General features: G+C 40.6%; 1 protein-coding gene and 1 pseudogene across 1 annotated transcript; both read right to left on the reverse strand.

Annotated features, from left to right (window-relative positions):
- Window positions 1–296: 296 nt before the first annotated feature.
- On the reverse strand, window positions 297–1,607 carry LOC101573593 (annotated as a pseudogene).
- A 14,049-nt stretch (window positions 1,608–15,656) lies between these two features.
- Window positions 15,657–16,040, reverse strand: LOC101573989 (ubiquitin-like). The gene has a single exon (XM_004632020.1). It carries the CDS (start codon window positions 16,038–16,040, stop codon window positions 15,657–15,659), a length of 384 nt encoding a protein of 127 aa, XP_004632077.1.
- Between the last annotated feature and the right edge of the window lie 10 nt (window positions 16,041–16,050).

Genomic DNA, 16,050 nt, shown 5'->3' on the forward strand with positions numbered 1-16,050 from the left:
TATTGCTGTACTGTTATGATAACCAAACTCTTTGGAGAAGATACACAGCAGGGGAATAGCTGGGTCATACAGAATTCCTTTCTTTTTTTGTGAAAAAGCACATTTTATTGGGAAGCAGAGAGCAAACCGCATATGACCACAAAGACCGTCCAGTAGGCACCCTGTATGTCCTACTGGAAAAAACATGCCATGTTACCAACAAAAATCAACGGCTTCCCTCAAGGACCTTCCCAGATCTCATCCTTCACAGGGGTTCAGCAAAGTCCCAACCACTTGCCTGAAGGCAGCTATGGTACCTAGAGATACAGCCCCTCGGGGGTGCCTTCTTGTTTCTTATAAAGAACATTTTCTTTAGATTTCTTGAAGTCTTCATCTGCTACTTCCACCCTATGTTCCCTCAACACCCTCAGACTAGCTTCTGTACAGATTGCCTTGATACCAGCACCAGAGAGATCCTCCTTTGCCCTGATCAGGTCGTTGAGGGTGACAACATCAGCCAGCGTCATCCTGCTGGTGTGAATCTGAAAGGTGCGCTTCTTGGTCTTTTCATCATGCAGGGGGAGCTCAATCTTCCTGTCATGTGCTCTGGTCTGATCAGCACTGGGATCAAAGTTTCTATTCAGTTTGTGGCCATGATAACTTTCACATCTTGCCTTGAGTCAAATCCGTCCAACTGGTTCAACATTTTCAACATAGTTCATTGAATTTCTTTCACCTCCAGAGTTTGAATCATATCTTTTGGTCCCAATAGCATTGATTTCATCAGTAAACATGATGGATGGTGCATATTCTTCTGCAACTCAAAATAATTCCCATACATGTTTGGGCCCATCACCCAGGTACCTCTGAATAAGTTCAGAGCCAACTACTCTCAAGAAAGTGGCCGAAGTTTGGTTTGCTACTGCTTTAGCTAACAAGGTTTTACCTGTGCCAGGTGGACCACAGAGAATGGCTCCCTTAGGAAGCTTTATACCACTTCTTCATAGTATTCAGGATGGGTGAGAGGAAGCTCACAGATTCCTTTATTTTTTGGATTTGGTTATCCAACCCACCAATGTTGGCATAGGTTTCCTGGGGGACCTTTTCCACCTTCATCACTATGACCAGAGGATCTGTGTCATCCATCAGCCCCCTGATCATAGCACACACCTTGTGGTTAAGTAGGACTGAGCAGGCTGGTTCCAGTAGATCCTTGTCCACAAATGAAAGGATGCTGATGTAGTGTTCTGAGCTCACAGATGTAGACATGATGGCATGATTGTCATCAGTGATCTCTCCCAAGATTCCTACTGACACTGGCCCCCCTCAGATCATCTACCTTTGACTTTTCCTTCTCTTGCTTTTCTTCTAATGGTTTCATTTGTTCCTGATTTCTAATAATTCTTCCTCCATAAGAAGATAGTCTTTAATTCTCTCTAACTTGAGTAGTTTAAACAACACTAAGTGTGAGGTGTCACCAGTGGCAGTTTGCTGGCAGCAGCTGGTCCTTTTGTTTTCTTCTTTTTCCACCCTCTAGTTGGTACAGGAGGTTCGTATTTCTTTTTCTGATCCTTGTCATCTTTCTTACCACCTCCAGGACCATAGCCACCATCCTGACTTTGACCCATCTTGCCTTGACTGCTCTAGCCACTGCTGCCAGAAGTGAATTTCTCCCAGAATTTCTGATTTCAGTTCTTGGAGACATCTCTATATTTATTTCCATAATGGTTGCACCATGATTCCGTGAGAGTGCTTACCTTAGCCAAAGCTGAACACATCTAACAGTGACTACCCCACCATGGGTGGTGTGTGCAATTGGAGCAAGTTTTCTTAATGTAGACAGAGTGACTTTACAGAGGTTTTTATCTGTGGCTGATGATGGCAATAACACTGGTAGTGATGTTTAAAAGCTAAAGAGAGCCAACTTAATCTGCAAAGTACGCAGGCTGATACTGACTACTCCCTGAGTCCACCTAATGCTGGCGCCAGCATGTCCTACCCCTCACTACAAACCTCTCCTAGGGGCTCACCATCAAACCACAGCACTGTCTTTCAGGCTCCTTTCCTGAAAAAGAGACAAGCTTCAGGATAAAGCCGAAGGATGCACAGCTTGCACACCCTTTGCCTGAATGTCAACAGTGCACTCTTGGAAGGAAGACAGAGAAGCAGAGTATGAAGGGAATTTCAGGGAGAGCTATGACTAGAATGTCAGCTTGCACATCCAGACATTCGCAGGCCAGCTGCTGTGTGAAGTTTTCACTCAGACCCTTGTGGTGGAGAGACCAGAATTGCCTAACTTCCAGTAACTCGCAGTATGGGAAGAGGAGGAATTGCTATGTCTTACTTGCCTACTATGTGCTAGATTTTATACATTCCATTTAATCAGTTTGTTTTTGTTTGTCTCTAACACACAGGCTGCCTCATTTCTTAGCCAGTCAAAGAAGCAAGGCGCACACAGGCTGGAAGGACTATGTGGGAGAGACAATTCCTATTCTCCCATACACACATGAAGCTACTGGGATCCAGGAAGCTTAGGTCATTTTCTAAGGCTATGCGGAAGCTAGGGTAGTGTGAACCCGAAGATAATATTCTTACATATAATCGAAGCTTTCTTCCCTACAGGTGGTAACAAGCAGGGAAACCTTTAAAACAATATCAGGAGATCCTCTCATGCCCTGCAAGGCTGCTGCAACTCCTGAAGGAGTTCAAGACAGATTTTTTTCATTTGCTCACTCCACTAGACCACAGATTAAATTAAATTAAAAGCCTGTTATTTCAGGCGCAAAAAATCCTGGATGCTTTTGGAGAATGCAGCCATCTTTTCTCTCCCCCAAGGCCTTTCATACCATTATGGTGCAGACCAAGCTATCAATGATAGTGAAAAAATGGAGTTTTACAGTAGAGGACAGAGGCTATTCAAACTGCTCCTGATTTCTATAAAAGAGTGATCTTTTGATCTTTGAAACAGTCAAAAGCGCAGTTTGATCTTCCTCAAACTCATTTATTTTAGATTCTTGCAAATTTCTTTTCTGTAGGTTTACTTCCTTAGAAAACTCAATATTCAGTTGAACAGTGACTTTTATACATTGAAATGCAATATTGAATAGCTGAAGCCTAATAAATGCCATCCCAGCTATATAGGATATTTTAAAAATCATAAAAGGGCCGATTGAGCCCAATCCAGGCAAAGATGACAAAGCGAATTCAATGCTTCTTTTGAAAATGAGTCATGGTCAGAAATACTCACTTTGACCAAAAGCATTTCTTTGAATGCCAGAGGTAAATTTGCTCACTTTCATTTTCTGCCTGGGTTTCAAATCGGCCTTACAGAACAGAACAAAATCAACTCCAAGAGACCCTGGCAGCTGTTCCAGATGTAAATGTGAGGACTGTGAGGTAGGTCCTATTCTTTTCCATGTGTTATTTTCAAATTATACAGATGATATTCAGATATGGATTAGTCATATTTTGTACATTTTTTTCATAGAGGAATGATTTATTGCCAGTCTCTGTTATATTAACATTCCCCAAGACCGCCTTTTTTATTAGTTATTAAAAGGATGTTTTATTGTCATGAGCTTCCAAATTACTAGCAAAGGGAGAATTTGACATATGTTCCCCGTCATGGAGGGCTCAGGGGAAGACAGGCATGACACAGTAGATTAGCCGAAAGGAACAGCCTTTGATGTCAAGGAAAATTTCCAAATTTCATTTAAGACTCAAATAACCTGTGGAAATCAAAGTTCTCCATCAGAACTTCTGTCCCACTCCTCTGGGTGCAGCTATGGCCCGAGGAATTCTGTTTAGCAATTTGTATATGATGACTTAGTTTGGGAATGTGTTCCTCTCCTAGCGCTTTCAACATTGGGCCCTTTAAGGAAATGGATAACTTCATACTCCATTTTCTGCTTACCACGCTATATTTTTCCCCATTGAGGTATATGTTCTAGCAAAATGCAAGTGAGCATTGCCACAGTGACAGTTGTGAGGTGGTGTCCCTCTATTGAGTATGACCTCCTAATGACTGATATTTAAGCCATCATAGAAATACTGTTCTTCACACTGCTGACAGCTGAATTGGAATGGGGGAAGGACTAGAATAGGAAGATCAAGCTATCCTGCAATGGAGAAAGGATGATCCTTCAGAAGAAGCCAGTGCAGGAAAAGAATTCACCAGAGATACATGGAAGACTTGGGACTGAACATCAGAAATAGCAACAGCAAATGTTGGAACTAAACACAGCATCACATTAGGCATCATGGTTTGGAGTTTAGAGGTTTGGCTTTATGTGATTCTTGGGCATTGGATCAGAAACATGAAATCTTAGGCATTGCCAGAAATCTAGATCACTTTGGTATTTATAGGCAGTCTATAAAGGAAGTCTGCCGGAAGACTCCAGAAGCACCTTCTTGGCCCTTGCCTGCTCTACACTGGCAAGCCTAGTGCACCACACCACCCTTAATCTGGACCTTATGCTTGTATTCACTTGAACAGTATCTGTTCTTCAAGATGTATTTAAACATAAACACTAATCACTTGTAGCTTTTGCCTAAAGAAATCAAGATGGCAACAGGTCTATAAAGTGGTGAACACCATGGAAACACCTAGCACAACAAAGAAAGAGAAGACTTGGCAGCACTAAAGGTGTCCCATGTAAAGGGAGGCATGCAAGTGTTGACTGGTAGAACAGACAGATTCTGCTTGAGGAGAAAAAACTTCACATAATTGCAGAAACTCCAAATAATTGGCTTTGCTAGAGTAGTGAGCTCCTGACTATGGAAGTAACTCAAGCCAGAGGGTGTCGTCCACATGGAAGTGGCCTGTGGAGGCCACGGTCTGATGTGTCTCTGTGCATTCTCTCAGAAGATCCCAGCAACCTGGGGATGGTCACATAAGAAACTGGAATTTAACAGGTTGGGGAAAGTTGCTGGCCAGGTGTATGGGCAAATCCAGAGAGAAGCCTACCTTTGAATGTCATCAGAGTTGTAGAAAAAGGGGGTCTGACATTCCTTCACAATCCTGCAACTAGGAGGGACCTTTGATATCACACACTTCAAGTGTCCATGAGTTGTAAGGAGCCCTGACAATCACCTCAAAGGCTTGCTGCCCTATCTATACACACGTGCTTTCCACATGTTTCCACATAGTATCAGGATTCCAAGGACATTCTCTGTAGGGCAAAGGTGGCAAGAATAGTTGCTGCATCTTCAACCCTTTTACTGAAGTCATCATGTCCATCTCGGCATAACCAAAACCAACTCAGACTGAAGAATGTCTGTCTTGGGGATACCTAATAGAACTACAGTCTTAGACAGAGTGGATGATAAGTTAAATCCACGAAAGAACTCTAGATCGGTTAGTGTGAGCAACTCAAGGATAAGAATCTGAGCTTCAGTGGCAGGCTCATCCTGTCTCTAGGGTCATTACTTCCCCAATAGGCCTTTAGGGGAAGAAACTATTTTGTTCCTTAGAATAAATGGAGACTTTGTTTTGTTTCCTACAAGAGCGTTTTTTTGTGTTTTTTTTCGGAACCAGGGATTGAACTCAGGCCCTTGCGCTTGCCAGAGAAGCGCTTATTCCACTGAGCCATCTCCCCAGCCCCCTACAAGAGCATTTTTAAACAAACAAACTAAAAAATAATACCTGGATTTCCAGACACTCATAAATCTGTTGTCCATAGGCCTCTCATTGTACAATACCTGGAACATAAGGGGACATGTCTCCGGAGAAACAAAATGTATGCAAGAAGTAGCATGGTAGCATGCAAGGCATGGTAAGGAAAAGCAAAGATGAGTCAGCAAGTCTGAGCACATACTCCAGCTCTGCACTCAGCTAGACATCAGTTTGAGCAACACTACAGTGATGAGATTACCTTTGTCACTCAGTCAGTGCACCTTGTTTTATTCACTTTGATGCCATCTGGTAGTAATTTTATCAGGAGCATGAATGAAATTGTAAATCTTTTATAGAACAGCATCCTTAGATATTTACTCAAGAGTAGTTTGGGCAGGGGCTGGGGAGCTATCTCGGCAGTCTAAACACCTACCTGGCAAGCTCAAGGACTCATGTTCAATCCCCAGCACCACATAGCATGCCAGCCCCACCCCAGTTGTGCCAACCTGGCTACTGAAACCAGGCATTGCGGTTCCTATTTGTAATCCTAGAACTCAAGAGGTTGAGACAGAAGGATCACTATGAGAAGGAGCAGTGTAGTGAAACCCTGTACCAAAGAGAGAGAGAGACAGACAGACAGACAGACAGACAGACAGACAGACAGACAGACAGAGAGACAGAGACAGAGACAGAGAGACAGAGAGAAATTGGGCAAAGTTTTCAGTGTCCATGATAAAAATGTTGGAAATGAAAAATGAAAAAGTACAACCAACTGAAAATATGACACGGCATAGAGCCTGCCCACCTAATTAGTCATGAGAAAAATATCATGAGACAAAATGCCCAACACCAGGAGAAAGGTGGGAGAACCTGGCTTCAAATAAGCAGGACCAATTCTCCTAGCAGTATCTTCCCCACTCTACTGAAAGCCCCTGCAAGACAGACCATCTGCCAACTGTGTGTCACCAGGCAGAAAGGGTCTGTCAGCACAGCTGTCTGTTGTGCACATTAATTCTGGGATAAAGTTAAGAAAAATCCCACAATGCAAAAGTCAACCCTGATCCCAGGGGTTGCCACTCTTAAATATCCACAGATAATCTGGAGAAGCAAGAAAGGAAGCAGAAGTGAAATTCCAAAGCAAATATATAATTTTGTCAAACACCATTTGCTCAAAACATGCAGCACATGATGGTGAAAATACTCACTGAAAATAGACCAAAACCTTGATATTTGAACCCTGTACCTCCCCAAACTTCCTGTCAATAAAATTCTATCAAGAGTGCAAAAATACATTGCTATTTTAATTTCTATTTCAGTGCAAAATACAACTCTAAAATGTCAGTTTTATCTAGTTTAACCTTTCAGGAAAGTACATAGTTAAACATCATTGAAGTATAGTGTTTGAAGGATGCCATTTAATTGACTTTTCAGTTTACTTGGAGCTAGGTTCAAAACTACTACTTCAGCACTGGTACAAATTGATGTATAATACTGATGAGTGAAGACACTGTCCTAGAGATCCAAGAACCTGGGTCTATAGGCAATTTCTTTTTTAATTTAATTTTATTTTGAAAAGTAAAAACAAAAGCAAGAACAAAAATCAGAAACAGGGTAACATACAACAATACATACATTATAGATTTTCAAACCAAGAATAGTTGAATAACAATGATTGATGTATTATCTATTTTTATTGTCAAATCTGTAGCTCAGATTAACACACGTAGTTATGTAAGATTGGATATATAGTTGCATATTACTGTTTGCTTTCAAGAAACATTAAATTTTTGTTCTTCTCTCTCTTTTTCTTTTTTATCTTTTTAAAAAAATTTAAAGAGTGTAATAATAATTGATAAGATATTAGAACAGTACACATTTAGAAGACCAGGATGACAGACAGGTAGTCAAGCATGGGCTTTGTATTACACATTGTTGTCCTCCATGTAGTTCTTAGATTACAGATATCAGTATACAAAGTTAGTCAAAGTGAAAATTCTGAACATTAACTACTATTTTCAAAAAACTGATGGAGATATTTAGTATAATCACCTCAACCACCCTGTATATATACTTGCATGTTTTTCCCCTACCTTTTTCCTTATTTTTTTTTCCTTTCTCTCCTCTTCATTGTTTAATCCTGAAATTCTGTTTCTTTCTGTTTTACTATATCTGTTGTACTTTTCAAGTTTTACTTCTTCTTTCAGGTTCTTACTCTAGGGAGATAACACAAAAATCTTTACTCTCACAAAATCAAAGATATAGAAGAAATGGACAAATTTCTAGATAGGTACAAATTATCAAAACTGAATCAAGTATAAAAACTCTGAATAACCCAATATCAGCCAATAAAATTGAAAATGTAGGGGCTGGGGACATAGCTCAGTAGAATAAGTGCTTGCCCGGCAAACGCAAGGGCCTGAGTTCAATCCCCAGTTCTGAAAGAAAAAAATTGAAAATGTAATTTTAAAAACTTACCAATAAAGAAAAGGCCAGGTCCTGATGGATTCATAGCTTAATTCTACAAGAAATTTAGATTTAGAGCAGATTTAATCCCAATACTCCTCAAACTCTTCAATGAAATTGAAAAGGAAGCAATACCACCAGAATCATTCCTGGAGGCAAGAATTATATTGGTACCAAAACCAGAGAAAGATTCAACCAGAAAAGAGAACTACAGGCCAATCTTTCTCATCCTAGCAAATAGAATATAGCAAATCATCAAGAAGATCATACACCATGACCAGGTAGGATTCATCCCAGGGATGCAAGGATGGTTCAACATATGCAGATGCATGAATGTAATACACTATATCAATACAGCCAAATCCAAAAACCACATGATCATCTCAATTGATGTAGAAAAGGCCTTTGACAAAGTCCAACACTCATTCATGATCAAAGCTCTACAGAAAATTGGAATAGATGGCCTCTATCTCAATCTGATAAAAGCCATCTATGAAAATCTAACAGCCAAATAATTTCTAAATAGGGAAAAACTGAAATCTTTTACTCTCAAATCAGGTACAAGGCAAAGAGGTCCTCTCCTGCCACTCCTATTCAATATATTTCTGGACTCATTAGCTAGAGCCATTAGACAAGAGAGAAAAATAAAAGAAATAAGAATAGATGAAGGAGAAGTTAAACTATCATTATTTGCAGGTGACATGATACTCTACTTGGAAGACACAAAAAACTCCACCAAGAAGCCCCTAGAAATAATAAACAAATTCAGTAGCATAGCATGTTATAAAGGCAATTTCTTAGAAAGTCATACACAACAGAAATTCTGACCCAAAAAAATGCACACTACCCCATCAGTAGCCATGCTTGTGTCCTAAGGCCTTAGGTAAGGCTCTCTGATGGTGTGCTGGATGCCGTGTCTTCACCTCCCACCCAGTTAAACCCAAATCTTATTGTTAGCACAGCACAGGACAAATGGGCATAGGAAAGGACATTCACAGTAAAAAGATAAGCCCACATCACCTTGCTTAATGTCCCTTGTGGTTGTGAGCACTAAAGTTTGCCTACTTGCATCTCATGAGTCAGGTAAGTAAATTTTACCTCTGAACAATAAACAATGCACATTGAAAATGAGTTTCATCTCATGCACAGGTTTTGTACCTCTGTTAATGAAATTTTCCCTATATAGAGAAGACAGATTTTGGGCCTCCTCACTTTTCCATGCCTTGAGCAGATTCAGAGACTGCCCCACCACAACCATCACTGTCAGCACAATCATTATAAGAAAGTATGCTCTAGTAAGTTAGTTTTACATTGTTTGGGTAAATATGCTTGCTGTCGGGAAACAGAAAAGAGAAGGTCAGTTCCTGGTGTTAATTTTTTAAATTTAATTTAATTTAATTTTGAAGAATAAAAACAGAAGCAAAAAAAAGCATCAAAAGACACAAACAGGACAATCTACAACAATACATATGTTACAGATTTTCAGAACAGAAATGGCTATTTAGCAATTTTTTAAATTATTTTTTTCCATAATTTTATTGACAGACAAGTAGCAATGAGACAGTTTCAAATCAAATTGGTAGGACAGTTTCAATAATTAACACATTGCATACTCCCTTCCTAACAATTGTTATATTATCTACTTTTATCATCAAATCTGTTGCTCAGATCAATTGATATAGTTATGCAACATCGTGGAAATAATTGAATATTGGTTCTGGCTTTCAAGAAATTTTTTAAATATTTTGTTTTTTTTGTTTTAATTTATTTGAAAGAGAGTATAAGAATTAATAAGACATTAGAAATGCCACACATTTAGAAGACCAAGATGAGAGGTATTCAACCATAGGTTTTGTATTACACATTGCTGTCCTCAATAGAGGACACTAGGGACACAATATGATATATATATATATGGGCCTGATTTATTTCACTTATGAGTATAGCCTCTGGTTGCATCCAGTTACTGATAAAGCTTCACATTTGTCTTTCTTTACAGCTGAGCTATACTCCATTGTATAAAAATTCCTCAAGTTATGGGCATTTTGGATGTTTCCAAGATTTGGCTATGACACATTGTGCTGCTATAAACATGGGTGCACATATGTCATTATGCTATGATGTTTTCAGTTCTTTTTGGAAAATACCCAAAAGAGGAATAGCTGGATTGAATGGGATTTCTAGTCCTAATTTTATGAGGAATCTCCACACTGATTTCCATAGTGGCTGCACCAGTCTACATTCCCACCAGCAGTGGAAAAGGGTTCCTTTTTCCTCACAGCATCTCCAGCATTTGTTATTAGTTGATTTCTTTATGATAGCCATTTTTTTCTTGGGTGAGATGGTATATCCATGTTGTTTGAATTTGAATTTCTCAAATGACCAGTACTGTAGAACACTTTTTCATATGTCTATTTGCCACTTGTATTTCTTCCTCTGAGAACTGTGTATTCATCTCCTGGTGTTTCAGAGATCTAAATTATCAAAAACTTGGAGCCAGGGAGATGGCTCAGTGGAATAAGTGCTTCCCTGGCAAGTGCAAAGGCCTGAGTTCAATCCTCAGTTCCTCAAAAAAAATAAAAATAAATAATCAAAAACATTTTCCTACAAAATCTTCAAAATCCTATGTCATGCACAATCAATTTAATCTTGAAATAAAATAGTTTTCATAATCAGCAAATTAATCAGGATCATTTGTTTAAATTATAACAGACAAATATATTTATAAGTGATATACAAATATTTTATGTATAATTGAGAAGTTTATAAAAGTTTACGACATATATTCCATTTTAAATTCATCAATTTATATTTTTGCAATTAAATAGTAATCAGAAGCTAATCTCATTATCTTAAGATTTTTGAATGTTGTAGCCTGAATGTGGTGACAAAGATCATCTCTATTATTTTAATGATATGGCTTTGTTCAGAAACAAATCTGAAATAAAACATTGCTTTAATATATTGTCCTTTGTACAGTGACACACTCAAGTATTATCTCCAGGAATGCATGTTATCAAAAGGACTAGATCACTAGTAATGAAACTCCTACTCCCAGCTTGAACAACTAACATGCCTTTCCTGACTCCTATGTATGAGGTAATTGGCAGGATTATTGATTACTGCACGCCATCACCACAAGGAGCTTCTGTGGTGTTCATGCAGGGCTTCTGGGAATGAAGAGCTTCCATCTTTCATCTCAAAGGACAAAAGGATCTATGCTTGGAGCCATCACGGCATTCCAAGACCAGGGTCTGCCAGTCATGCATGTAAGTCACCTGGGCTTTCTTTCGATATCCCAGGAAGGTGTCTCCAAAGAGAATCCAAAGGTCTTGTCTGCCTGAGCAAAACTGAGCATAAGGTTTAGTCAGACTCAGTTTTAACTTTCTGATTTCAGGCACTCAAGAGCTCCATCCACATCTCTCCGAATAGAGCATCTTCAGGCTTCCAGTGCATTTCTCCTCCGACAGTCTACTCCTGAAGAATTACAGGTAGGGGTGGGAATAGCGACAGCAAACCTCTTTGAAACTGTCTCAGCTATTCTCTCCTTGCTGAGACAAATACCCAACATTCAAAATGAAGGAAAGAGAGGTTATTTATCTCATAATTACTAGAGATTTCAGTCCATACTCTGCTGGCTCCAAGACAGAGTGGCACATCGTAGAAAGTAACATTTCATGGTGGCGGCAAAGAGCAGAGAGCAAAAGGGAAGAGTAACAGCAACAACGGCCACAGAGAGCAAGTCTGTCTCTCTTAAATTGGTTCAGGCTCTCTGCCCCGGGCTGGGTGCAGTACTCACACCCATAATCCCAGCAGCACTCACACCCATAATCCCAGTGGATCATGAGTTCATTACAAACTCTAGAAGTCCCCATGACTGCATGAGGATTTGGGGGAGACAACTAGACACAAATCATAGCAGAAACCATCAGCATTCCCACAAGAAAAATCTCAAATATGTATTCAGCTCAACGATGAACAGATACATAAGCAGCAATCTGACCACGTGGCATCAAACTTAGAAAAAAGTCAAGCACATGTTTGCTTACTCCTTCTAAGGTAAAGTGTTGAAGACAATTTACATAGGTTCAAAACTCACATGAACAAGTTCCAGCCAAGCCACAAAGGAATAAAAACTACTAATACAGTAATGAAAATGGTGTGGTGTTTCTTTTCTTACTGAATTAGTAAAACATTATCAGTTATTGGTGATTAACAGAGCTATAACTCAAACTACTGATGTCCAGAAAGGAAATGTATTTGTGACCCTAACTTTGGAAATTTAAGAGGTATTTTTTTTCAAGAACTGCTGAATACAAGTACTCAAATGTCTACATTATTTGTTTATTGTACCATTGTATCTTGGCTGAAGTTGTTCTGTGTTAGCTTCATTGAATTATCTATAAGTTCCCAGAGGACAGACCTATAGATTCAGTCTTGCTTCTGTTGCTTAAAATATTTACAAGGAAAAAAAGATCCACTGTCCTCAGAGTTTCCTTTCAGGTTGTGTGCCCGTCACAGTGTTTTGGTGGTTGCAGGACTACTTAATATGTTATCATACCTACTCCTAGTTAATCAGCAGGGGCAAAGTCCCCAAGACCCTGACCAAAGGTGACCAGACTTTCCCAAAGGAAAAGTGATGGCAAAGGAAAGAAAAGGGGATGTTTTACTGACAAATAAACAGGCACTTTCGCTACTAACACTCATCTGGTATTCTGTAAATTAGACTTAGAAATGCCCCCAAATGTTGGACCTTGCTTGATACTCTCTCCAGCTTTTGTTCTTGAGTCCAAGCACCTAAGACTACATCAAGCAGAAGATGCAATGGGCATTGCTCTTTTATTCCACGACAGTTCGTTCAGAATCAACCTGGAGCTTCGTACTGAGGGTGCAGCAGCCAGCAATATAGATGCAGTGTGAGAAGAGGTAGGATAGAGGATAGCATAACTATTCTTTGTTCAACACAGCAGACATTCTGGTAAACTTGTTAATGTAATTTTAAGAGTGTTATGGAGCACAGAGAAAGAGGAAGTCTATGCCTAGACATGGGGGGTTTAAAACATGGCAAGAGTTTTGCTAGTCTCGAGGGGGAAGTTGGGTAGTTCAAGCAATGGCAACAAGAACATGATTCTTCAAATCAAGACAAGGTACAATATTTTAGAGTAACTTAAATACCTGTGTAAGTCCAAATAGTTTATTAATATACATAGTTCAAGGCCAAAAGCTCTTCTTATTCAACTGACTTTGTGATCTTAAACAGGTTACTTGAATCCCCTGCGTCTTCCTCACAATGTTGCTATAAAAATCAAATGTAATAGTGTATGTGAACTGCTTAGTAAAGTTAAAGTGTTCTGCAGCTATTATGCACACATTGGGACCTAGGAGATGCGCAGAACTGTGAAACCCTTCGTGAGGAAGGAAAAATGGCGGCTTGGTACACACAGGATAAATATGCTAGAGCTTTCTGAGGCCTGTTGCCACTAAACCCTCCTTATACTTGATGGGAAGGGATAAAATGTGGGCTTTAGGCAGGGAGGGCACGTCTCCTGCGTCCTCTGATTAGCGATCAGAAATTCAGTAAGAGGGAGTGGGCAGCGGGGAAGCATGTGCTGTCTAGGGAAACAATGGGTGCATTCAAAGAATGTGGGCGCAACACGTTGTGTTAAAAGCATCTTTGGCAGAAGAAAGGCACCCTGTGACTTTAAAAGAAGAGTAAGAAAAGGTTCACATGCTGATATACTAAGAATAAAGACATGCTTGGAAGACAACAGAGAGAAGATAGAATACGGGGCGTGAAATGATTCATACAAATTATGAATCTACCGTAGAGGAAATAGCTTACGGGATTCATCCTCTTAAAATGTCAACCTGAGGTATGTTTAAATTGTAACTCAGGCCAGAAAGTCATGAATAATCAGTTTGTCTTGGAGAATTCTGGAATTATAAACAAAAGGATACAAAGCATTGTCCAAGGTAAATATTGACATGACTGAAGAGGAACTAGAAAAACTTTTAATGAAGCCAAAATACTGCATCTGGGGAAGATGTTTCACATTCTTATAATAAACTCTCGGGTCCAAGAAGTTCAAGGATGATTGGAAAGAATCGTGTCCACTGGGTTGAAAACTTGACTCAGAACAAAGGCCTCCTCCAATGTAACGCAGTGACACCACAAAAAAATATGAATCCTAACTTTAAGACTATGTTATGTCTTAAGATAAAGGCTGTTCACCTACCAGACACCTATTTGCCCTCAAATGTGTATGAATCAGTCCTGTTGTCCCAGAGCAGCCACCCAGCTCACACCGGGCAAATGCGCAGGGCTTTCTTTCTCTGCTCCCAGTGCCCAGCTGGGAAGTGGTCTGGGAAGTCCCTTGGGGCCAGCTGAGCCTGGGTGAGGCCACAGCCCTCCCATCCCACAATGAAATGCTCCTTACATTGTGATCCACACCTTTCCTCTGCCTCTAGGAAAGCCCAGAAACAACTTCGCCCTTCCTTGGGGCTCACACCCTGCATCCTCCGGATGCCCAGGTGGGTAACCTGAGACTTAGAATAAACAGAAGCCCATTATCGCTGTGAAGGGGAGCATGAGGGATCTTGTCAGCAGAGTGGCACCATGGCAACCAGTTCTTCAAAGTGGATTTTTAAAAATACAAGTCGAATTTCATCTGGAAACATCCCAATTACCCAATTAGACTAAGCTGCAAAGTCTTTTTAGAATAATCTCTCATCGTAAGTGAGTGAATAGCTCAAACCCAAACCTGGCTTTCTGATCCTTAGAAAATGCAAGTTTGTCAGTACTCTTTTCTGGAAGGAAGACAGCTTCTTATTAGCAGGAAGGAGAAAACCAGTCTACATTTGCAGTCTCAGTGCTAAAGTGGCATACGCCTGCATCCCGTGGGGAGCCATGAGATCCCTGTTTTATTTTTCCCACTTAACAGATGGGAAAACTAAGGAGCTATAAGTAGACTCATCCCTGGGGAAAAAGAAAGAGGCCAGAGTGAGACAAATTGGATTTTTCTTGGTGTGTGTGTGTGTGTGTGTGTGTGTGTGTGTGTGTGTGGTGTCTCCAGGCTGAAGAAATCAGGCTTTGAGCCCTGCAAATTCTACAGTGTCCCTTCCCTCACCTCCTCCTCCACACCCTCCCTCCAAGAAGCTCACGCTGGGTTTACTGCTGGGAAGCTTGCTATCTTCCTCTCCTCCTGACCAGACACCTATTCCGTTGAAGGAATCAAAGCCTCACTGTTTCTGATAGCTGGAACTACATTCTCACAAATCCATTTCACAGGGCCTTGAAAGAGGAAATTAAGGTGAAACAAGGTCACCTGGCCCCAGACGACTATCTGAAGACAAAGAAGAGCTCAGCACAGAGGGAACAAACTCACCCACTGAGGAGCAGCTTTGAAGACACAGTGGGTCAATGACTATCGCAAGCCCAGGAGAGAGGCCTCAGAAGAAGCCAACCATGCTGATGCCTTGATCCTGGACTTCTGGCCTCCAGAGTGTGACAGTTGATTTCTGTCTTTTATTTATTATTCAGGGCCCAAGGCTGCAGGCTTTGGACAGGTGGTACCTTTCTAGACGAGGGACTGGCTGAGCTTTACTTGACCTTTTTGGGGTGCAGGTTGTTGGTGTAGCCACACTTCTTCTTGCGGCAGTTGACAGCACAGGGGTGCAGGCAGGCATAGCACTTGCGGCAGATCATCTTGTCACAGTTGTACTTCTGGGCAAGCTGGCACTGGGACAGCTCTATGATTGCACCTTGAAGGCCACACACCAGGTGCAGGGTGGACTCTTTTTGGATGTTGTAGTCAGAGGGAGTCCTACTGTCCTCCAGTTGTTTGCTGGCAAATATCAGATGCTGCTGGTCAGGTGGGATGCCCTCTTTGTCTTGGATTTTGGCTTTGACATTCTCCATGGTGTCTCTGGGCTCGACCTCAAGGGTGATGGTCTTGCCCGTCAGGGTCTTCACAAAGATCTGCATCTCTGCATCT

This window comes from Octodon degus, unplaced genomic scaffold (genome assembly GCF_000260255.1).
Source record: "Octodon degus isolate 3935 unplaced genomic scaffold, OctDeg1.0 scaffold00046, whole genome shotgun sequence".
In the NCBI taxonomy this organism is placed as follows: Eukaryota; Metazoa; Chordata; class Mammalia; order Rodentia; family Octodontidae; genus Octodon; species Octodon degus.

Coding starts and splice junctions, on each gene's coding strand:
- LOC101573989 (XM_004632020.1), bottom strand. CDS start 16,040: ATGCAGATCTTTGTGAAGACCCTGACGGGCAAGACCATCACCCTTGAG.